Source organism: Numida meleagris, chromosome 13, assembly GCF_002078875.1.
Source record: "Numida meleagris isolate 19003 breed g44 Domestic line chromosome 13, NumMel1.0, whole genome shotgun sequence".
Lineage (NCBI taxonomy): Eukaryota > Metazoa > Chordata > Aves > Galliformes > Numididae > Numida > Numida meleagris.
This window is the reverse complement of record NC_034421.1, coordinates 12880976-12902710: the sequence shown is the minus strand read 5'-3', so window position 1 is coordinate 12902710 and position 21735 is coordinate 12880976. Positions and strand designations below refer to the sequence as shown.

General features: G+C 51.8%; 3 protein-coding genes across 16 annotated transcripts in view; all 3 read left to right on the top strand.

Annotated features, from left to right (window-relative positions):
- SLX4 (SLX4 structure-specific endonuclease subunit) overlaps nucleotides 1-3011 on the top strand; it is a 29137-nt gene extending 26126 nt beyond the window's left edge. For all 8 annotated transcript variants that reach the window (XM_021411861.1, XM_021411854.1, XM_021411862.1 and 5 more), the window contains 3 exons: nucleotides 344-446; nucleotides 649-1131; nucleotides 1771-3011. In XM_021411861.1, coding sequence (XP_021267536.1) covers nucleotides 344-446; nucleotides 649-1131; nucleotides 1771-2107 — 923 coding nt within the window. In that variant the 3' untranslated portion in view covers nucleotides 2108-3011. The remainder of the gene's footprint in view (nucleotides 1-343; nucleotides 447-648; nucleotides 1132-1770) is intronic.
- LOC110405968 (zinc finger protein 436-like) lies at nucleotides 8087-13161 on the top strand. 2 transcript variants are annotated; one of them, XM_021411866.1, is made up of 3 exons: nucleotides 8298-8430; nucleotides 8923-9006; nucleotides 11212-13161. In XM_021411866.1, the coding sequence occupies exon 3, from the start codon at nucleotides 11400-11402 to the stop codon at nucleotides 12396-12398; it is 999 nt and encodes a 332-aa protein (XP_021267541.1). In that variant the 5' UTR covers nucleotides 8298-8430; nucleotides 8923-9006; nucleotides 11212-11399; the 3' UTR covers nucleotides 12399-13161. The 2 variants fall into 2 exon arrangements, with proteins under 2 accessions (XP_021267540.1, XP_021267541.1); XM_021411865.1 differs by lacking the exon at nucleotides 8923-9006 and having other exon boundaries at nucleotides 8087-8430.
- Nucleotides 8298-21277, top strand: HMOX2 (heme oxygenase 2). Of its 6 annotated transcripts, none has more exons than XM_021411872.1 (6): nucleotides 8298-8430; nucleotides 16586-16696; nucleotides 18022-18139; nucleotides 18916-19407; nucleotides 20290-20410; nucleotides 20491-21277. In XM_021411872.1, exons 2-6 carry the CDS (start codon nucleotides 16614-16616, stop codon nucleotides 20616-20618), a joined length of 942 nt encoding a protein of 313 aa, XP_021267547.1. In that variant the 5' UTR covers nucleotides 8298-8430; nucleotides 16586-16613; the 3' UTR covers nucleotides 20619-21277. The 6 variants fall into 6 exon arrangements, with proteins under 6 accessions (XP_021267547.1, XP_021267545.1, XP_021267548.1 ...); XM_021411870.1 differs by lacking the exon at nucleotides 8298-8430 and adding an exon at nucleotides 13456-13582; XM_021411873.1 differs by lacking the exon at nucleotides 8298-8430 and adding an exon at nucleotides 13615-13636.

The following is a 21735-nucleotide window of genomic DNA, read 5'->3' as shown; positions in this document are numbered from 1 at the left end:
TGGAATTCAGTAAACGCATTTTTTCACTGCCTTGCAAGAGCTGCCCATTCTAACAAGGCCCTGAATGGCCTTTGTAGTCGGACCTGACTTACATCTTGATGTAAACTGTTTTCCATTTTAAATCCAACAAAAAGCAAGTGTCCTAGTCTAGAAAAAAAAAAAAAGAAGTGTCGGCTGTTCCATCCACTGTGAAGGTGAGTAGTAAGTAAAAGAGCTTGTGGAAAAGTAGTGCTGCTTAATTATTATATAATATTAGAATATCAGCCACGAAGAATGGAAGATATCAGCTATTGTAAGTGCCTTCTGTGCCAAGTCTGATCGTGGTGATGTCATTCTGCTGCAGAACCTGCCTGTCAAGAGAACAACAACTCTCCCAGGACTCCAGTGACACCAATGCCAGCTTACTCCATGATGGAGACACCACAGCTGAAGGAGGAGTTGAGAAGGTTAGCATTACCCCCACGAGCACATCTCTCTGAGCATAAACTTGTGAGCAAGTAGTGTGAAAGAAAGCACCTGGGATGAAAGGGAACCTTAGTGAAGCTTTTCTAGCTCACCACTGGAGTTCCTGGCTTGAGCACCTTCCTGAGCTATGACAGTGGAAGGTACAGCATTATCTTATCCTAACCTCTCACCTTTTTCTTTCAGATTTGGAGTTCGTGCTCTCCCAAAACGCCAGATGGTGTTGAAACTGAAAGAGATATTCCAGTATACTCACCGGGACGTGGACTCTGACTTTGAGGATGAAGTCCCATCCTCCCAGCCTCCCCAGAAGAAGTCCCCTGCCAAACGCTGTAGGCAGTCGAAGGCAGCCCAGACTACAGGTGGAAAGCGTCCCAAAGCTTCGAAGGCTGTGAGCAAAAGGAAGCAAGTTGTGACAGGTTCTTCATTGCTCCCTGTGGAGAGGAGTGAGGATGACCTTGTCAGACCCTCAAAAAAGGGCTGTGCAGCACCCAAGCAGAGAAATGAAATGACACATCATCCAGAAGGAGATAAAGAGCAGAAAAGGTCAGCTGTATCTCCAGAGGGATGGTCTCTGGCAGCTGATGGTGAGGAACCAATGCTCTCCGCATCTCAGGAGTCTACAGCTACTTCAGGGGATGGAAGTGACATCTCTTTCGGTTCACAGAGGTAAGGGAACAAAATACTGAACAAAATAGTCAAAGGTGCAAGACAGAGATGAACTAGGAACGTGGCTATGAGGTAGCTGTGAGTGTCTGTGTGGCCTACAGGAGCCCTGCTGCCTCCTTGGGTTTGTTATCTGAAGGTCAGCACTGTCCTATAAAAGAAACAAACTTTGGGCTGTTTGATCTAAATCCCAGTGAGCTATTCTCAGAGCACAAAAGCTTGTGGCTGAGGCTGCATGTAGGCAAGGCCCACATCTGGCATGCCCAGTCTCTGCATGTCAGAGCAGCAAGGAGCACTCACAGCATTGAGTGAGAGCTGCATCTGGTGTAGGGAAAGGAGAGCACAGCAGTACTGGGCAGAGAAGGCTGCGGTATAGCAGCAGTAGGTGCTGTGGGTCAGGAGCAAGGGATGCCAGCCAGTTCCAGGCCTTAGTGAGCAGGACTGGAGCTGTCATGGCTGGAATGGGAAAGTTTGTAGAACACATGCCTTGCTCTTCTTCACTCAGTGTGTGCGCTGGCATCAATCTGTGATCCTACAGAAGGTAGTCACAAGGGCTGGCCACCACATACTTAGAGAGCTCTGGTTCTGTCCCCGATGGCTTGTTCTTTCTTTGATTTTGGGTCTACTTGGCCTTGCTTTTAGTTCTTTGGTGAAGGAATTGGAGGCCTGTGCGTTTGTATCTGAAGAGGAGGAAGAAGAACTTCCAGCATCTCAGGCAGCAGCTCGGGAAGAAGAAAAACTGGAGGCAGTGAGGTGCTACATCCGCTCAAACCCAGCCCTGTACAACAGGGTTCTCTTCTATGAGCCTATTGAGCTGGCCGACCTGCACGCAGAATTGAAACTGAATGGCATTAAGATTTCCAAGGCAAAGCTGCTGGACTTCTTAGATGCTCAGTGCATCACCTTTACAACAGCTGGAGCCCGGAAAGAGAAGGAACAGAAGAGAAAGGGGAGCAAAAAAAAGAGGAAACGATACTGAATGGATCCCACTCCTCTATCCTGAAAATTTCCTACATGGAGGCCTTCCTCCTAAGGTGGAAACTGTACTCCAGGCTGGTGCTGGCGGAGGTGGTGTGGTCGGTGGGTGCATTGCTCCTCCTTGTGGCCTGCTGTCCAGATAACATGCTGGAGAATGGATCTGAACTGAGCTCGTGTTCTCAGCCCTCCTCTGAGTTGCACAAACACCTCTTTCAGGAACCTTTTTATGTTCCCCAATTTTCCTCCTGTGTATTCTCTTGTCTTTCTATTTTCCTAGTGGGTTTTTGATTCCCAGCTTCTCTTCTTGTCGGTGCTTCTGAGATGGGTGCTTCCTCCAGTGGCCTTGGGCTGTGAGTTACTTCACCCTTCGTGTTTCAATACTGAGAGGAATAACCCCTGTGTGTTTCATAAGGGGCTGCAGAACAGTGCAGGTGTTTTCCTGGTCTATTTGTGGTGGCTCCCCAAAGTGCTCTGTGGCACCAGATGTCATGTAGAAGCCATTAAGATTTGAACGTTCAGTCGTGTATGTTCTCTTGCATGCTGAGATTGGTGCTAAAGATATTACCAGCTCCATTTTCTGAGCGCTGTTTTACCTTATCATTGTAGCTTGACTTATGTCCTGACAGTGACATTTTTAAAAGACAGTGTTATAGTGACCAATGGATCTCTCAAGCAATTCTCCTAGCCTGATCTACACCCACTTTGTGGATCTGTCTCGTTTTCGAACTAGACCAATCTTTGGTTGGAAACTGTCTGGGACTCTCGGGGAAGTCTTGGACACTAAATTGTCATCTTATTTATTAATTTTATAACACCTATGGATTTTTCTCTGTTCTGGCAATTCTAAGTCTGCAGAATATCACTCAGCAAAATAGATGCAATAATTAAAAAAAGAAAAACCTTGATTTCTGAATGTATTTATGTATTTGGAACATACTTTTTTATTTTATTATTTGATACAGCACTGCTTTGGTTTTATTTGATTTACATACAATAAACAATTTGGAAGGAAATAATACTGAGCTATAAGTAATGTCTCCTGAGAGACTTTTAGGGATGGTTCTAAGCAGAAACGTTGGGTCTGGTTGAGAGCAGGAGGAGTTTCTGCAGTCTGTGCCTGTACTGATCAAAACCTGAGCAAAAAACTGGAGGAGGAGCAGTTGTGACAGGTGCCCTGCAGCACGGAGAGGTGAACTGGGAGAGAACACCCTGCACTGGCTGATGAATGGTGACTGGCGACGTGGAGAGAGATGGGCTGCACAGTACGTCAGGATTGTGCGGCCCAAAGGTAAGGGAGACTGCAGGGAGGGCAGGGAAAGTGGGGGGGTCTTTCAGGAGGGGCTGCGGGGAGGGGTCTGGCCTTGGAGGGAGGGCTGCAGGGGAAGGGGAAATGGGTAACCACTGAGGCCTGGGACCTTCCTTCTCTGTCAGGTGTTGCTGTGACATGTGTAAAGGCATGGGGACTTTCAAGTAACACTTTCTGCCCTGTCTTGAGAATTTTCAGGACTTTGGGGTAGTTTTCATCCCTGGCAGTCACATCACTTTTCCTCCCCCATCTTCTTGTGCAAGAGCTGCTATGAGATGACGTTATTAGATGAAAAGACCAAGGCTTGCCTTGAAGAGGCAATCTAGGAGATGTTTCCCTCAATGTACCACGTGTTTCTCCCAGGCGGACACTTCATACTCAGAAAAGGCTTCAATACTTGGTAGTCTTAATACAGGAAAATAAATATGATTCCTTCCTGGCTTTTTTTTGGCTCTAAGTAGGACTTACATTTATGATAAACAATTTTGCAGTCCATTTTTAGTTACATCTTGACCTTCAGTGAATGCAACGTCGCATTTCAGTACACATAAATTACAGCTGTTCAAATATAAGAAAGAGCACCATGTCATAATTTCTGAGCATGCTATGGAAAAGAAATCTGAATTTTGGTCACTCAAGTGTCTCCAGCCCTCCTGGCTTTGGCATCTGTAAACTTTGCAACTGGACAGTTTTGTCTGATGTAAAAAGACAATTTTAAATAGCGCATCAGTGCTGTCAGGGTTTGGAGATAACCATTTTGCAGAAGCCTGCCACGATGCTTTCTTGTTTCTGAAGCTGATGAAATGTCTCTTGTAGTTCTAGAATTTTTCTCAGATGACAGATAAAGGATTTAAAGTCTTTTGCAGCCTTCAAGATTACGAGGACATATCTGACATGCACTGCAAAATTTCTGAAAGCCATTATTCATTTGCCTGCTCTGTTAATCTGTAAGCAAAGTGTCCCTCCCCAAGCTAACATTGGTGTTGCCATCTGCCAGTGATAATGCGTTGCCAGTTTGATTTGCATTTATTTCTGTCTCTCTTACCTTCCCAATGCAGTCTTGGAAATAAAAAATGATGACAGCGGATTTTCCAACTCTATTAGCAGCTATGAAAAATATTGTGACCCTTCTGTTTGTGTCAACGCTTCCAAGGTCACAGACAAAAAATACCCTTTCAACTTCGGTTTTAATTTCTTTTATTTATGTTAAAAGACAAGCAGATATCACTGGCATTGCTCAAACCCTCTGTCTTACCAAGATGTAGTGTGTGAGCTCTGAATGAGCTTTGGGAAACACTGCTTCTAAATTCCCCGTGCCATCCAAATGATTGATTCCAGATATTCTTTTGCAGCTACCACGTTGTTTTATGTATTGTCACATTTCCTGCCTGGAAAAAAAAAGAAAAGTCTGAAAAGGTTTTCTTCTGAAAAGCTGTGCTGCAGATGTTTATGTAATAATCTTGTATATGACAAGAGCACCATTCCCTTGTAGAGACACAGTTCTGTCCACTTACTCCTAAGTCACCTTGTCTCTTAATGGCATTTCTTCTGCTGCTATAATCCATCACCATGGCCAAGAGGCTAGCTTAAAAAACATGAAAATAATATAAAGCAGAGAGTGGGGACTGTCATGCTTTCCCTTTGCGCTGGGCCAACAGACTTCAAATATTATGTTTACAGTGCTAATGTTTAGATTTCACAGGGGTAATTATGAGAGCAATCCTTTCTGCTGTTCTTTAAAGGGGATTAGAGCTGTTCTGGAAATACATTTCAAATGCACTTGTTTGCATTTTGATGATAGTTTAAATTATTCCTGCACAACATCTCGTTCAGCAACATTGCTGTTTAATGAAACAGCAGTGTCTGGGAGAGATGATGCAGCCTTCAGCAAAGCTGTCTCTGTGATTCAGCCGCTCTCCCTCTAGAACAGGGTTTCAGAGGTGCCTGCAGTATTCCTTTCCCCAGGTGCCTTGTGTCTTGCTGCCAAGCTGCTCTAGTGCCCAAGCATTCATCTTGTAAAGCTTAAACACGTTCATCTCAGAACGGGACATTCACACAGTCCTTGCCTGAGCTCAGTACAAGCCCACCTCTCCCTTTCTTATTGTACTACGCAGCGCTGAAGGCCACATCTCTGCTCTGGGGTCCTAGGGCTCCCCAGCAGCCTGATGCAGTGCACCCAGTAGGTCCTCATCTGTCAGCAGGACACTGAGCCCAGGTACAGATTTCCCAAGCTCTGGTTTGGTCCCCTTTGGGTACTTTCTTCTTGGGAGGAGTTGGCTGTTAGCATGCCTTGGCGTTTGTCTTGTTCATTGAACTTCTGCAGTGAAGTGTCTGTTGTGCCACCCAGGGTGGGTATTTGCTGTTCACCTAACAGAAACCTTCCTAGAAATGCCTTCCTTTGTGCTATTTCACCTTTCATTTTGGAAGATCTTCATTAATTTGCACAGTTATTAGCATGAGTTTCTGTGTTAAAAGATTTCTTAACCACAGTGCACTTTAGAGGTGTCATTCAGATTTGGGCAGATGAAAAATAACCCTAACCCCCTTCGCTACAATTATTTTGTAATGCAGCCAGCACTGTTTGCCAAGATTTTTCTCCCTGTGTTCACACAAGCACCCAGATCCCTTCATTTTTTTCTTCTTACTAGATCTCTGAGAAGTTGATCTGCCTTTTATTTCAGGCAAGAAGTGCCCTAAGCATTAAATGGCAGTATGAAATGCAACAGACATGACAGAAACCTCTGTTCCTGCTGCACTAGCACGGGTGATGCATCTGTATTTTCCTCCTAGTAGCTGACAGAGCAAAGGGCATCCCTGTGTCACATCCGGGACCTCCAAAGCCAGCTGCCTGCTGGGCCCAGAGTGAGGCATTAACAGAATCTGGGTACTTTATATGTTCCCAAGTGCAGTATTCATGAGTCTTGCACCTTCTTAGACTTGCACTCTTCTCACCCTGTGTGGCCCCTAAGACCAGTAAGCACAAACTCCAGAGAGGAGGCAGAGGCATATGAACAACATACCTCAAGCAGCTTTTGCTGCGGCTAACACCTCCTGCTGGGAGTGATTTTTCCCTGCGTGCACACCACTGTGGTGATGCTGGAGCCAGGAGGAGGTGAAATACAAATCCAAAGGGACTGACTGAGCACTGGGGGGAGCTTTGAAACAGAGGCCATCTGTGAGACTGGGGATACTGTGCCGGCAGCTTGACTTACACACCTTCTTCCATTGAAAGAGGTCATCCTTGGCTGGAGAAAAACAGAACAGCTTTGTTCTGGGGAGACGTGTGGGCTGGCTGTCCTGGGAGAGCCTCACTGGGCTCTGGCACTCTTCATGCTGGTAGGTGAGGAAAGCTGGAAACCAGATGCGTCTCGGCTGTGCCAAAGTGATCGCTATCGGATGTGTGAAGTATTGCCTTCGCATACAGCAAGTGTTTTGGCAGAAGAGTGTTAGCTACCTGCGTGTGGGTAAGCTCCTTGATCCCCAGAGCCCAGCCCAAGTGCTGTGTTGTAATGCCTGCTTCCATTTTCTAGCGAACACTCAGCTATACCAGTCTGGGGGTTGATGGTGACTAAAGCCAAGCCACTGCCACATGCCTCCTCCCACCCCCATGGCACGTGATTTCTGATTTCCTACTGTGGGTAAGGACAGTTCCCAACAAACGTGACTTCCCAGCAGGTATTCCCTTGCAAACACATGGCTGTGCTTAGTCTTGTGGAAATAACATTCAAGCAAAGAGCTGCTAACTCACTTTTTCTCTCCTATGCAGGATGCCTGTTACCAAGTGAGGTATCATCTCCCGCTTGGAACAAGAGGAGGAGCAGCTGGTTGCCAGTCTCAAAGGCTTTAAAAAAGAGGAAGAGTTGCCAGTTGGTCCCCGTGCAGGTAGAATACATTAGGCTTTTGGGCAAACGCTGGTCAGGGAGGAAGAAATCCGACTTGCTGATGTTTTACCCCCAGCTGGAGATGAGCAGGGAGGAAGATGGAGCTTGCTTGTCTGTTAACAGCCAGCCAGAGCCTCCCAGAAATCGCAGGACTGACCCAGAGTGCGTCTTCCTGATTCCTGTGCAGTACACAGCAGGGGCTGCACGTTTGTTGCTGGCAAAAGTTGTGCCAGACACACAATTTCTCATGCACATAACGCTTCATAGCACTGAACTCGGCCAGGCTGTGAGGAACAGAGCTCTCCTGTTTGTGGCAAGAGCGTTCCTGCCTGCAGAGCCCTGGGTGGCTGCGGGCTGCTTGGGTTCCTGGGGGTGTGGGGAGCGTCTGCCCAGGGACTGTGGGTGCTGGGGTGTGTGGGCAGCGAGAAACGCCGTGCCTTCAGATGGCAGTTCTCTCATGTGAGCTTCACGGGCAGCCGTGTGTAACTGCAGTGCTTCTGGCTGAGGTGGGCGTCCGTGTTATGTGGGTGATGAAGTGGGGCCCTTACTGGGCGATGCTTGAGGCTCTTGTAAACGCCATCGAAAAAGCTACAAGCCAGGGAATGGCACTGCTGCCGGAGCTGTGGGGACGTGCTGGGACAGCACTGGGCCTCGGGTGTTCCCCACAGGCCCCCTCTGGGAATGGTCGTTGCAAAAGGGCCGCGGGGCGGGAGGAGCAGTCCGGTGCACCGCGCGGCGGACAGCACCCGCCGCCATTTCCCGCCGCCCTCAGAGGCGAAGGCTCCGCCCGCCATTGGCCGCTGCCGTCACGTGACGGCCGCCCGCCGGCTCGGCCGGGCCGGGTGGCGCCGCTCGCGGTGCGGGTCCGTGGGCTTGGGCCGGGCCGCGTCCCTCAGTGCCGCGGGCCTTGAGCTGCCCCGTGCGGCTGATGATGCCGTGGCGGAGGCGGCCGCGTCGGTAGGACCCGCTGTCGTAGCTCCCCGTTACCGGGCGGAGCTGGGCCGGTCTCCCCGCCCGCCTGCGGGACCTCGGGAGCGGCTCCGGACATGATCTCCCACGCGGAGCCGAAGGCGGAGCTGTGGTTCTCCCAGCGGCGTGCCTGCAAGGGCCAGGCCGGTCTGCGTGGGCCCTGTCCAGGTAAGGGTTTGGTGCAGCCCCACGAGGCCCACGGCTGTGCTGGGCCGCATCGCGCTCACCCGGCCCTGCCTGCACCGGCCGGCGCTGTCAGCGGTACGGGAGCAGGCCGCGGCACATCTCCACGCGCTTTCTCCGGTATGGATCTCCTTGCTTTGCTGTTCCAGAATGGTACTGAGAACACCCCAGGCTCGTCCTTGTGAAAGCGCAAGGTGTAGAGGCTTCCCCCCCACCCCGCAGTTGTCTATGTTTACCTGCAGTGACTGTCCCCTGTCGTTCTCCTGTCACCTGGTTGGTCAGTATCATAAGGCTCTGCCACAGTTGATCCTCACCGTCAGCGTTTTAACCCTGAATAACATGGAATCATCAGCAGGTGTTTCCACTTCCCCTTCCCTTCCATTACCGCCTTATTTTGGGTCACTCATTCCGTAGCAGCTTAGTTTTGTCTTCAGTTTTGGTGAAGGGCAAGTGTTCAGGAATGCTTTTGGACACCAGATCTCCCTTCTGCTAAAATGGATGACACCTGTGAAGAGCTCTGAATAGAATGAAAAGAAATGATTCTGAAAATAATCTCATAAGGTGAGATTTCTCTTCCCAAAGGCCATACCAGCTATTCCCCAGTGTCCCTTCTTTGGTCATCTGCCACTAATTCCCTTATTCCAGTTTTTGTTCATTTCCTCCATTTCCTTGGAATGTCTTTTGGGCTTCCTGCTCCCTGGATCTTGCCTCAAGCCCTTTTTCTGGCATCACGTCCAGTTGCCTGACACTGAGGTACAACAGTCAAGAGTCTGGCTGTGTTGTGAAGTTGTATGAGCAGCCCTGCTGGGTTAGACCTAAGTCTAAGCCATATCTTAAGGATTACAGGAATGGCAGGCATTGCAGAATGGGTGATGCCAGAGAAGGGAATACAGTGACGCCTCCTCAGCGTGCTCTACCATTCTTCCACATCAAATCCTTTCAGTGAGTTCCAGTCATGGTGATGTTGATTAAACCCTTTATGGACAACTCGTCCTGGGTGCCAGTGAAGATGCCGGATAGGTCAGGCATCAAACAAAAATGGTTGTAGAAGTTTCATAGTGGAGAGCTGAAGCCATACCAGTAGCCGCAGTGATAGGAAGCTTAAAACTTCTGACCTTCCCCCAAAAGTACAGAACACCATAAAAGATTTGATTCATGTGTGTTTTGAAGGCCTTCAACTCTACATAGAGTGAAAATTGTTTACCATAAGTACCAGAGTTAAGGTGTGTGAAGGATAACTGCTGCCACAACAGCAGCTCGACTTCACAGGCTCCATCATTTACTCAGTAAGTCTGATGTAGAGGTCAAGAGCTTCATGCTGGCCCGCCAAAAAATGTCATCCTTTTAACCTGTCTGTGATGTCATCGTTGACTTTTCTTCCAGGCCTGGATGGATGTAACTGCAGTCAAATGGAAATGCCTTCATGGTGAATAGCAATGTTCCCGTTTCTGTTTCTTTCAGGGAATAACATTAATGAGAACTGTGAGGGAACCGCACCAAATTGCTGTGAAAAGCCTCGTAGGAGTTCTCTGTGAAATCGTACTGCGATGTTTTCTTACACTGACTAAAAAGAGGAAGATTAAATATGTTCATGTATTGGTCTGGTTCAAAATTCTAGCCTCTCCTTCCTTTATTGCCTGCTTACAACTCAGTCCTGACTCTCCTCTTCCAAGGCATGCAGTTCCTTATCACAACTCTGCCAGACCACAGGAAGCATCTGTGGTTTGTGCATCAATCCCACAGGACCAATACGTTACCGGTTTATTTCACAAGAGTTTTCAGAGCATCAGGAAATAGCAGTCAAATCTATCCCACTTTAGAAAAAAAAAATCTGGAGGTCTCTGTTTCTGTGGCTTTAGTTCTCAGCCCGTTCCGTGTTTTGAGTTTACATATAGTCAACAGCAAGTCATCCCTGGAAGTCCGTGTAAAGAGGTCACGTGGAAATCTATTGGCCTGATTGACCTATGTGACGAGACATCCATCCCTGGAGGCATTCAAGGCCAGGATGGTGGGATCCTGGGCAGGCTGATCTAGTGGTTGGCCCCCAGCCCATGGCAGCGGGGTGGAACTGGATGATCTTTAAGGTCCCCTCCAAGCTAAGCCATTCTATGATTCTGTGAGAATCCACATTGCCATTTCTACCTAAGGGTTCGCACCTCCTGCCTTGCCAATTTAACATAAGCCTGCAAAGAGCTACGTTTCCCTCCTGCCAGCAAAGCCCACAGCATTGTTGGGGCTGCAGGCTTTTGAACCTTTTAGGATGCTCATCTTCAGCAATGGGCTGGGAAGAGTCACTGCTCTGCATAAATGCCCTAGAAATCCATGCAAGCGCCTTGCCCTGGAAAGGCTTTCAGGTGCCCTTGAGTCTGCATGGCATAGATTTCTATCAGCGGTGCTTCTCCAAGACTTTGTGAGTAAGAGGGCAGATATTTGCCTGTGCCCGCTGCACGAGATAGTTCTTTATGGCCTTTTCTCTGAGTGTTCAATTTCTAATATTTTTAGATATAACATCACTGAATAGCAGCTATCTTTTCCATGGGAGCACTAAACTTTTACCTGTAATGTGCCAGCGAGCTCTGGATAATTTCCAGAGTTTGTTCCTGATGCTGCGAACACTGCAGAGTCCTCCCAGTAGGCAAGGGGGAGTTATCAGAACGTTTTAACCTTAAGCTGCTGAATTTTTAGAATTTGGCCCCTTTTGATTTCCCTTGTCCAACGCTTCCCTTCTTGCATGTGACATCTCTCTGGATTCTCATTTTATCACAGCTGAGGATGGGATTGAGAGCAAGAAAGAGGAGAATCTCCGCTGGGGCGTTCCTGGGCCAGCAAAGCCCGAGGGTTTACAGTCAGCACCATCCAAGAAGAGCTCCCAGAGTCCTGAACGGGACCAGCTTCACCTGCGCAGGTCAGAAGGGGTTCAGAGAGCTCCCCTGGGGAAGAGGCAAAGCCGAGTGATGTTACGTGGAAAGAGCTTCAGGAGACTGCCAGATATCATGCAGCAGAGAAATCCTGCTGCGGGGAGACTGACGATATGTGGGGACTGTGGGAAGAGCTTCCGAGTGAGCTCCAACCTCATCCAGCATCGGAGAATCCACACCGGAGAGAAACCCTTCACCTGCACCGACTGCGGGGAGAGCTTCCGGCAGCGGTCGCACCTCATCCAGCACCAGAGAATCCACACCGGGGAGCGGCCCTACGCGTGTGCCGAGTGTGGGAAGAGCTTCAGCATGAGCTCCAAGCTGATCCGCCACCAGATAACCCACACCGGGGAGAAGCCCTACAAGTGCGCAGAGTGCGGGAAGAGCTTCTCCGGGAACTCCCAGCTCGTCCAGCACCGGCGAGTGCACACCGGGGAGAAACCCTACGAGTGCGGCGACTGCGGGAAGAGCTTCAGCGTGAGCTCAGCCCTCACGCGGCACCAGCGGGTCCACACCGGGGAGAAACCCTACGAGTGCGTGGAGTGCGGGAAGAGCTTCAGCCAGAGCTCCGAGCTCATGAAGCACCAGCGGGTCCACACCGGGGAGAAGCCGTACGAGTGCTCCGAGTGCGGGAAGAGCTTCACGGTGAGTTCTGCCCTTATCCAGCACCGGCGGTTCCACCTGGGCGAGCGCCCTTACAGCTGCACCGAGTGCGGGAAGAGCTTCACGGTGAGCTCTCACCTCATCCAGCACCGCCGCTTCCACACCGGGGAGCGGCCCTTCGAGTGCGCCGAGTGCGGGAAGAGCTTCCTGTGGAGGTCGGCCCTGCTCCGTCACCACAGGGTCCACACTGGGGAGAGGCCCTACGCCTGCGCCGACTGCGGGGACAGCTTTCGGCAGAGCGCCCACCTCATCCAGCACCGCCGCATCCACACCGGGGAGCGGCCCTACGCCTGTGCTGACTGCGGGAAGGGCTTCACCGTGAGCTCCGCGCTCCTCCGGCACCGGCAGATCCACCGAGGAGGGGAGCCCTAGGGGACGGCCCAGGGCGTGGAGCGGTTCGGTCTGATGCTCGGTGACACCCCCGGGAGCAAAGCCCGGTGTCTCTGTCCCTTCACTACCGAGTGCCCTGTTTGTGGGGGGTGAAGGCAATTTCTTTTTAGGAGAACGAGTCCTGAAAGGTGGAGATGGAGGGAGGTGGCGAAGAGCTGAACTGGAGGTTTGGGGAGGAGGGTGCGATGCAGCGTGGGAAGGAGGCAGGATAGCTCTTAGAGAGAAGCAAGTCGTTGGAGAAGGGGCAGAATATCCTCAGTGGTGTATTTTAGAGGAAGGGAAATACCTCTGTGCAGAGGGCTTGGAGAATTATCGGAGGGAGGAGTCCCAGAGCCTGCAAAGCTCCGACCTGGGTAAACAAAAGCTTCTTCAGCGGCTCTGATTTACCTGCTCCAGTCTGAGGGCCGTGCCCATAGCACCGAGAAGCCCAAAGCCCCGTGCTGCTGCCGCCCACGGCTGTGTCTGACCGTGTGTCCGGTCGCAGTGCGGTGGCAGGCCGCCGGTCTGAGGCCTCTGTCCGTCTGTCCGTCCCTAGCCAGCGGGCTGCGTGGGTGCGTGGGGCTGCCCCCCTCCCTGGGCTCCGGCCGGAGCAGCCTCACGGTGCTCCCTGAGGGTGTCCTGGACTCACAGCTTTGAAGATGTGGGAATTGAGCGCTCTTTCTGAATGTGAATAAGCATTAAATTGTACGCTAATGAGGTTTAATTATTTCTAAACCTTGCAAATAAACCACTGCATTGCAAAGCATTTCCACCGTGCGTCTTTTGCCCCCACCGCGTAGCCTCCGTTTTGCTCGTGCCATCCTCGCTTATGTTTCATCTCGGAGCGGGGCAGCCGGATCCCGCTGCGGCGTGACGGGCGCTCACGTTCTCAGCCCCTGGGAACACTTCTTGCCGTATCCCCGCGTGGCTGCCAGGGCCGTCGGTGCTGAGAACGCGGCGCGCCGGTGTCTGCGCCTGCGCGCTGTCAGGCCGGGGGCGGGGCTCGCCGTGATTTCCGAGACCGCCATTGGCTGACGGCGAGGTTGGGCGGAGCGGAGGCAGGAGGCCCCGCTGTGACGTACAGCCGCCTCCTCCAATCACAGCTCTCTCCCGCCGGGTAAATGCGGGCCCGTCGGACCGGGCTTTTGTCTCGCGCCCCGGGGCAGAGCGCGAGCGATCGGCGGCGGGTGAGTGCGCGGCGCGTCTCCATGGCAACGCGGCCGGGCCGGGGCCGCGCTGAGGTAGAGGTGCACCGGGGCTAGCGGGACCCGGCCGGGCTGCGGCCTTGGGGCTTGTCCCGGCGCCCGCCGGTGTTAATGCCGCCCCGGGGCGGCCGCCGTGCCCGCCTGCCCCTTCCTAGTGCTGTCTAGGTGGGTACCGGGCCTGCAGGCCGGGCTGGCTGCGGCCTAGTAGCCGCTGCGCGCCCCTGAGCGCGCTCCAGTCCCGCTCGGCGCGGCGGCGGGGGGTGCCAGGAGCCGCCTCAAGGGAGCGGTCCCTGTGGTGCTGCTGGGGCTGCCCCGTGCCGCCTTCACCGAGGGTCGCTGCTGGGAACCCCCGGGTGTTCTGGGCCCGGCCGAGCTCCGTGCGGAGCCGGGAGGGTGGCGGCCTCGGAGGCCTCCTGCTGTTCTGCTGTTAGGCTGCTGGGTGAGACAGACGCCTTGTTCGGGCCTCACCGTGTTTGTACATAGTTGTGTTTTGTACACCAGCCGTAAGTGCCCGCTGCTGGTCCCGTGGCGGGGTGTTCCGGGCACCTCCGAGGGCGCTGGGAGCTGCGGGGTGAGCGGTGGCCGTCCCGGAGGGAAGGCTCTTCTGTCCGGGTCACACTGCGCTGTCCCTGCCCCCAGGAGAACGTAACCCCTGCCGTGCCGCCTGGGCTGAGGGCTGATTCCTGAAGGGCAGGGCTGGGCAAGTGACCCGTGATCTCAATAGGTGATTCCTTCCTCAATCAATGCGCTGATGTGCCGGACTGTGGCTCTGGGAGACAGAAGTGGTGTTTGCTTGGGCCCTGCTAGAAGTGCCTGAGGCTCGGAGTATGAGCCAGCTCCGGGTGGAGCCTTAAACTCAGGTGGGATCTGGTAATGCAGCCTTTTGTTCCGTGGGTCTCTGTTTCCAGCAGCTGAGTACCTCCCCAGCGGGAGGAGGAGATGTGAAGCTGCCCCAGGTTCCTTGGTGATGACCTCAAGCCTGGAGTTCTGGGGTCTGCCCCCCATTCAGAGATGCTTGGGTAGGTGCAGCCATGCTCTGCTGTTTTAAAGCAAGGATCTCAGCTGTGTGCGTTTGGGGAAGTGCCTTGAAGTCGTGTGCTGGTTGGATAGCAGAGGTGAGCTCTGTATTGAATGGCTGTTCTGTCAGTTACTGAATTTCTGAGAGTGCCCAAGCAAAGCCAGAACTTCCAGTCTTGCTTCCTTACTGCAGCGGTGTCTCCTGGCTTCCTTCAGGAGGCATGGAATTATCCATGTTGAGTATCTGCCTGCCCTGAGAACAACAGCCATGCATGCTGAGTGTGAAGCTTGCTGTGCAACTGTGTGTAGGGGAAAACAAACTGCTGGCTAGATGAGATAGGGATATTTTATAGGAGGGATCGAATGCTGTTATTGGAAAAGAACTTTTTGGAGTGCTGAGCTGTTCTGTACAAAATCTTCTCCAGCCTTGCTGTCCTGACTCCTGTGGCTTCTGGATCTCTCCCAGGCAGGCTGCTGGGGACTGTGTTTACTCTGAATGTCAGCCAGGGCCTCATAGCAAACGAAGCAGCACTCCAGCCCCTGAAGTGCAGGCAGACAGCTGCTGGGAGCTCTGCCTGCATGTGTAGGACACTGCCTCTTTCAGAGGAGTGGAGTGCTCCAAGGGACCGCTGCTCTGACGGGTGACTACGCTGTGGGATTTCAGTTGCTGATGGTTTGTGGCGATAGGAGAGTTAAAATGTTTTTATTTTCCACTCCTCTGAGTTCTCTTACAGTGTCCTAATACGGCAAAGGATGTGGATTTGATTGGTGCTGACTTGTCTCAAATTCATGGCTCATCGGGGAGGTGTCCGTTACTAGAGACTGTATCAGGAAAAATTAAACATCCTTCTTTTCCTGTACATGTATTGTCTTCAATGCATACTAAGGGTACTGGCTTCATTGCTGCTCTGTGTTTTGTTATGGAGAGGAGTGTGTCAAGCTGAGCTTTCCCAAAAAACACATGGGAGATGCAAGTCTGAGAGCACTTGGTCCTTAAATCAATTTTTGCCTTCTAACTCCTTCTGAGGGTAGTAGGGCTGTAGGGCTCTCACCTCACACGACTTGTCCTGCTGCACAGGGGGTAGCTCGTGTCACAGAGCAGTGCACTTTGGAGCTGTAAGGTCCTGATCTGTGCTGCCATCTGAGCCAGGGTGAGCAAGAGCTGAGCGCGGGTGGAGATTTCACCCTGGTAATGTGGCCCAGCAGGGTGCTGTGCTGTACCACGCCTGGGGATGTATCATCAGCCCTAGCTGCTCTGTGGGACTGAGCTCTGCAGGGTGTCCAGGGCACCTGAGGGGTTTAGAAACCTGTGAGGAACTGGAGGGCAGTTAATTTATAACTAGCATGCTTTGTGTTTGCATCTTGTGAGCGTGGAGCCACCGATTGATCTGCCAGCTCTGTGCGAGCTTGCTTGGCGTGCTCTCAGCTGCTTGCCCAGTCTGCTCTCCTCCTGTCCCCCACCCGTGGGCCTGTGGATGCAGCCCACCAGCAAGGCCTGAACCCAGGTGTGTTGGGAGGAGAGCTGACTCCCTTACAGCCACTTGGCTGAAGAGCCAGCAGGAGGCTTAGCTCCTTTGCTCATCTGGCAAGGCTGCCTGTAATTTGGGGGAGTAATCGGCACAAAGCTGATTACAGCTCCATTTTATAAATGGGATGCCTGGATTTATGGCCAAGCCGGAGTGTTCAGCTGGTATAAGCCAGGTGTCTTGCTCCTGGCTCTGGGTACTTCTTGTGCATGGTGCTGCATCTGAGGAGGCTTCTTATGCGAAAGAAAATCTACCTCTGCTTTGGAACTTAATCTGCTCTGTTACAGGGAAGGCTCTTGTGAAAATATCTGGGGGCTGCCCCTCACCACCCTGCATGGTGGTGCAGCTGCAAGGCTCCCTGCTGCACTGCTCAATGTTTCTTCCCCATCGCTTTTGTTAAGGCAGCTTCCCTCTGAAATGCCTCTCTAATTTTGCCTTTCAGTGTCTCTGATCTCCACAACAGACCAGTGATGCCATCAGTTATGGAGAACTCAGAAGGAGGAGATGAAGGGGAAAGCTTACACTATGAGGAGACGGAAGATGACAATGTCAGGTGAGTGCTGCTGGCATTGCCTGGTAACATGGCACAGACATGGGTTTGAGCAGGGCAGGACACATCAAACTCAAGTTCAGTGATCTCCTTGCTCATTTGTGGTCTTCTCCAGCTGAAAACCAGTCCAGCCAGGACTGAGGCTGCCCTGCAGTTGGGCGTATACGTAGTTGCATTTGTTCCTATAAAGGCTGCAAAGGAACAAAGGCTGCTCCTGTAAGGTGATGTTCTGCAGAACTTGCTCTGTGTACTTCTTCAGAGGTGCACGGAACTGTTTGGTTATCCCTCCAAACAACCAATAGCTGCATGCTAGTATGCATGGTGCAGCTGCTCTCAATGCACTTGATGAAGATTTTCCTTTTAAAGCACAATTCAGATATGAACATGAGAAGGGTGAATAGGGTGGTTCCAGAATGCCAAAGTGAGCTGATTGATTGCTCTTTGACTTGATAGGCTCAGCTTCATGAGAAGTTCATGCTCCCTGGCTCTCCTGTTGTGTTCAGGCCTTGTCCAGCCTGTTAGATGCTTGAGTATGGAGTGTCCAAAATATCTCTTTTACAGCTGAAGTAAATGTGCTGTCTGTAGCAAACCAGCCATAAAAACAGGGTAAGGTGCACTCACTGTGGCATCATTCTGTGGGTGTAGGTGTTGATAACCGTACCGAATTCCAGGTACGTGCAGTGGCTGTGATCCAAGATCTTAAGTTGTTAGAAGGAGAGCTTGTGGAAACATGCAAAAACATAATTCAGGATGAATACACTTTTTTTTTTTTGAGTGTTCCTGCCCTGTTTTGTCACTGGGCTCTCATCTCTTCTCCAGTGATTAATGCAATGCCCTTGGTGCCCCAGTCAGAAAAGCTAAAGTTCTGCCTGTGTGTGTCCATCCAATCCTAGCCACGGCTTTCTCTTTCTGCACAGAGACCAAGGAGGATACTAGAAAGGCTCTGGCACTCTTTATCCTGTCCTGGTAGTTGCTCTTGATACACTCGGGGTCTCCTTTAGTGTTGTTGGGGCTCACGGGGTGAGAAGGATCTGAGGATCCTTCTCAATTGCTCCAGTGTCCTGAGTCTGAGCCGCTGCTAAGCACCAGGGCTCCTGGGTGAAGTCTGGCACAGGTGGGAGCCCTCTGCTGCCACCCTGTCACTTCCTGGGGTCGTGCCAGTTCCAGCCAGCGGGGCTGGACCAAGGGATCCCTGGGACCGCTGCCCTGAACCTGCTCCAGACTGGGCTGGGATGGCAGGGCTGGAGGGTCCCTCCGAATGCAGCAGGAACAAACTCACGACTGTATGTGCAAGCGGTGTGAAAGGAGCTCTCCCTGCTTGCCTGCAGCCCCACAGACCTTTCAGAGCTGCTGAAGGAGGGGACGAAGGAATCCCATGACCGTGCAGAGAATACTCAGTTTGTCAAAGACTTCCTGAAAGGACGGATCAAGAAGGAGCTCTTCAAGGTAAGCGTGGCTCTGCTGCCTTGGCAGAGGAGCTCTTTGTTATACCTGATGTTTGCAGCTGGAGACTTGCTGAGGCAGAACACCACACGCCTGTGTGTAGGGGGTAGATTGCAGGGTGAGGAGTGGGGGGGAACTGGTTTCTAGATGGCATGGGTGAATAGTCACAACTACTGGAGGGCCCTGTTCTGCTCAGTGTGTCTTACAGCTGGAACTCGGGATGGTGAGGAGCATACTGGCCCAGAACAACTTCACTTAGGTGGAAGTGCTGGGCTTCTGGGTTCTCAGGGCAGCTGCAGCACATGTACTGGTGGCATAAGCTGTGTGCTTATGGAGTAAAATCCGTGTGGGCTTACAGCACTCATTCCAGCCTCTGGTGGTTGTTCTCTGTAGACTTCAGGTCTGAGTGTTTTCTCTTCTGAGCGGAAGAGATGAGATGTGGGGTACTGTCTTGGCATAGACAGTAGTCTTTGGCTGTTGCCTTTAGGATGAAGCTAGTCCCTGTGCCTTGCAATCAAGGCAGCAGGAGGCCCAGAGCATGCAGCTGGTGACATTATATGAGTTCTTAGCTCATGCTCTGTGGGCAATGCTATTAGGCACACAGGTAGCACTTGGAGGATCAGACTCTTCTGGAGAGCCTGGACCAGGCACTTAGAGGCTGGTTTTGTGTCAAGCCTGGGGTTTCCTTGCATAGCCCAGTTCCCCGAAGGGGTGGAGTAGCCACAAGGTGCCATCTTCAGTAAGGCAAACAACTTATGTTCACTGTGCTTTATCCATAGCTGGCCACCGCAGCGCTTTACTTCACGTACTCTGCTCTGGAAGAGGAAATGGATCGCAATAAGGACAACCCAGTGTTTGCTCCTCTGTATTTCCCTCTAGAGCTTCACCGCAAAGAAGCACTGATCAGAGACATGAAATATTTCTATGGAGAAGACTGGAAAGAGAAGATACAGTGTTCAGAGGCAACTCAGCAATATGTGGACAGAATCCATCATGTGGGACAGCATGAGCCTGAGTTGCTAGTGGCTCATGCTTACACACGCTACATGGGGGACCTCTCAGGTGGCCAAGTGCTGAAGAAGGTAGCCCAGAGGGCCCTCAAGTTGCCCAGTACTGAGGAAGGGACCCAATTCTACACGTTTGAAAACATTTCCAATGCACAGAAGTTCAAGCAGCTGTACAGAGCAAGGCTGAATGCCCTAGACTTGGACAAGAACTGCAAGGAACGGATCGTGGAAGAGGCCAACAGAGCTTTCAGATTTAACATGGAGGTACTAAAACCTTTGAGCCCCTTATACCTTATATAGTGGTTTGGATGAGAGAGCAGATGGAGGGATTCTGGTGGAAGTGGGATTCTGCCTTTGCTGTTGGGGATCCTAGTTTAAATAGCTCTCTTGCTAGTTTCTGGAGATAAGGTTGGTATTGGGCAGGAATTTGTGCCATACACCACAACCGAACCTTTGAGTATGAGCTGAGCTGACTTCACTGTTAGATTCCCATGAGCTGTCTGGCTTTGAAGTACTTTGTGGGAGTGGAGCTGTCTGAGATGGCCTTGCTCAGTTTGAGTGCAGTGCATCCCTTCTCACCTGTGGAGTGGTCAGAAATGTTTGTAAGCCTGTGGCCCCTCGTTACTGCCCACAGTGTTTGCCAGTCATAAAACATGACTGAGCTGTACAGGGGCATGGAACATAGATTTAGTTACTAAATGTGGGCTTTAATCTCTGCCTGGAGTATGTCACTGGGATCTCAGCTGGTCAGAAGCGTGCTGGGATGTGGTAAGCTCCTTCATCAGGATCCTTATGGAAGCCCTCCAGCAGCACTAGAGGGGGCTGCACAAACAGGAGCAGCATTCCCAGAGAGGGTCTGGCAGCAGGGAGGGGAGGGCTCTTTGCCCCATACTCCCATCTGCAGCAGGCAATCTGATGCTTTTGGTATTGGCTGTGCCTTCTCAGAGCTGTGGTGTGTGCCAGATGAGACGTAACCACGCATCTGCCTGCAAGGCGCTCTGAAATGAGTATCATCAAACGCTGTGTTTGGGGTCTAGGTGGAGGCAGGCAGAAGCAGCTCTTGCCAGTTCTCTGCACATCTCTGTGGGTCAGTGTGGCAGCTGGCTGGCTTTGCTCACTGCATGCACTCGCTGTGCCCGCTTGCAGGTATTTGATGAACTGGACAAGATTGGCAGGTCGCTGGTGGAAGAAGCCCAGGACGGAGGTGTTCCAGTCCACGATGGGAAAGGAGACATACGCAAATGCCCTTACTATGCAGACAAGCTCGGTAGGCTTGGGGTGATGCGAGGGCTGCCGTGTGAATATGGCAGAAGACACGCACCCCTAACAATGCTTTCTTTGTTCCAGCAGGCAATGCAGCAGCTGGCTGTCCCTATCACACTGCCGTGGCCTTGGCAAAGCAGCCCATAGTGCAGCTGATCCTGGCGGCTTGTGTTGCTGTGGCAGCAGGAGCTGCAGCATGGTACGTGATGTGATGCCAAGCCTGGCGCCTGGCCCTGAGTGGTGGCGAGGGGAGAGGCGCACCCTGTCCTTGTTCCAGCTACTCCCTTGCCATTGGTGGAGTTGACTGCAGGGAAATAAAGGGGGGAGAGGTAAAAATCCAGGGGGACTATCTTAAGACTTCTTGCACACCAATAATGCAAGCACTGTAATGCAGTGTCATTAGCTAACTAGTGTACAGAACCGGTCCGGTGAGAGGATGTGAGGATTCCACTTCAACACTGCTCTACTCTGCCTGGAGCAGCTTTTAAAGCTAGAGATGTCTTGTCCTGTAGTGGCAAAAGTCTTCACACGCTTGGCTTTTCATCTCTTTGGCTGGAGCAGTCTCTGGAGGGAATTTCCTGCCCTGGGCTGCAACCCAAGAATGTGTCGTTGGTCTTTTCAGAGAAGAGTACTCAAGTTTCCTACCCTGAGAAACAAGCATTTGTCATGCTCTGGTGGCTATGCCGTGGGTCCGTTAGCTCAAAGGAGTGGCCCAGGGACCAAGCATAACTCATGTTGGATGGAGTTCCCTGGGTGAGGGGACAGGACCAAATATGTGGGTTGCTGATACGAAGGTGTCAAATGTGTATTGTGCAACATTGATTTATCTTTGCTGAAGCCTTGATTGGAATAAAAAAGCTGCTGTGCTATAGCTGGGGAAAGCCAGAGGCCCCTCTGTGGGAGAGTGTAGATCCATATGGGGGATGTGGAAAGCTGGAGAGGAGGTTCATGGGGAGAAGCAGGGTGGGTAAAGGCTCACCCACTTAGTTTTCTGACTCATGTGCATCCAGAGGTCCTCCTCTCCTTATAGTCCACCAGGAACCCTTCAGCCTTCCTCTGGCGCTGTCTTTGGTGAGGGGTTGGACAGGAGAAGGGATACCTGAGTGGTGGAGCTGAGGAAACCTGGAGTGCAGCCCAGGGCTGCGCAGGGGGAAGGTCCCCTACCTATGCCAGGCCCAGCACTGACCCTATCACCTGGGGCTGGGGTAGGAAACTGTTGCTCTTCCTCCAGTGGTTGATGTTGCCAAGATTCCCCCACTCATACAATCCCCCACTCATACAAGCCGCCCCCCCCCCTTCATCTAACTTGGGGTGGATCTGTATGTTTGT

What these genes read in the sequence shown, in the direction of transcription:
- LOC110405968 (XM_021411865.1), top strand. Translation starts at nt 8,340, where the DNA reads ATGATCTCCCACGCGGAGCCGAAGGCGGAGCTGTGGTTCTCCCAGCGG. An exon ending in TCTGCGTGGGCCCTGTCCAG is followed by an intron (nt 8,431 to 11,211) that starts GTAAGGGTTTGG and finishes ATTTTATCACAG; the next exon opens with CTGAGGATGGGATTGAGAGC.
- HMOX2 (XM_021411867.1), top strand. An exon ending in ACGGAAGATGACAATGTCAG is followed by an intron (nt 16,697 to 18,021) that starts GTGAGTGCTGCT and finishes GCTTGCCTGCAG; the next exon opens with CCCCACAGACCTTTCAGAGC. An exon ending in CTTTCAGATTTAACATGGAG is followed by an intron (nt 19,408 to 20,289) that starts GTACTAAAACCT and finishes GCCCGCTTGCAG; the next exon opens with GTATTTGATGAACTGGACAA.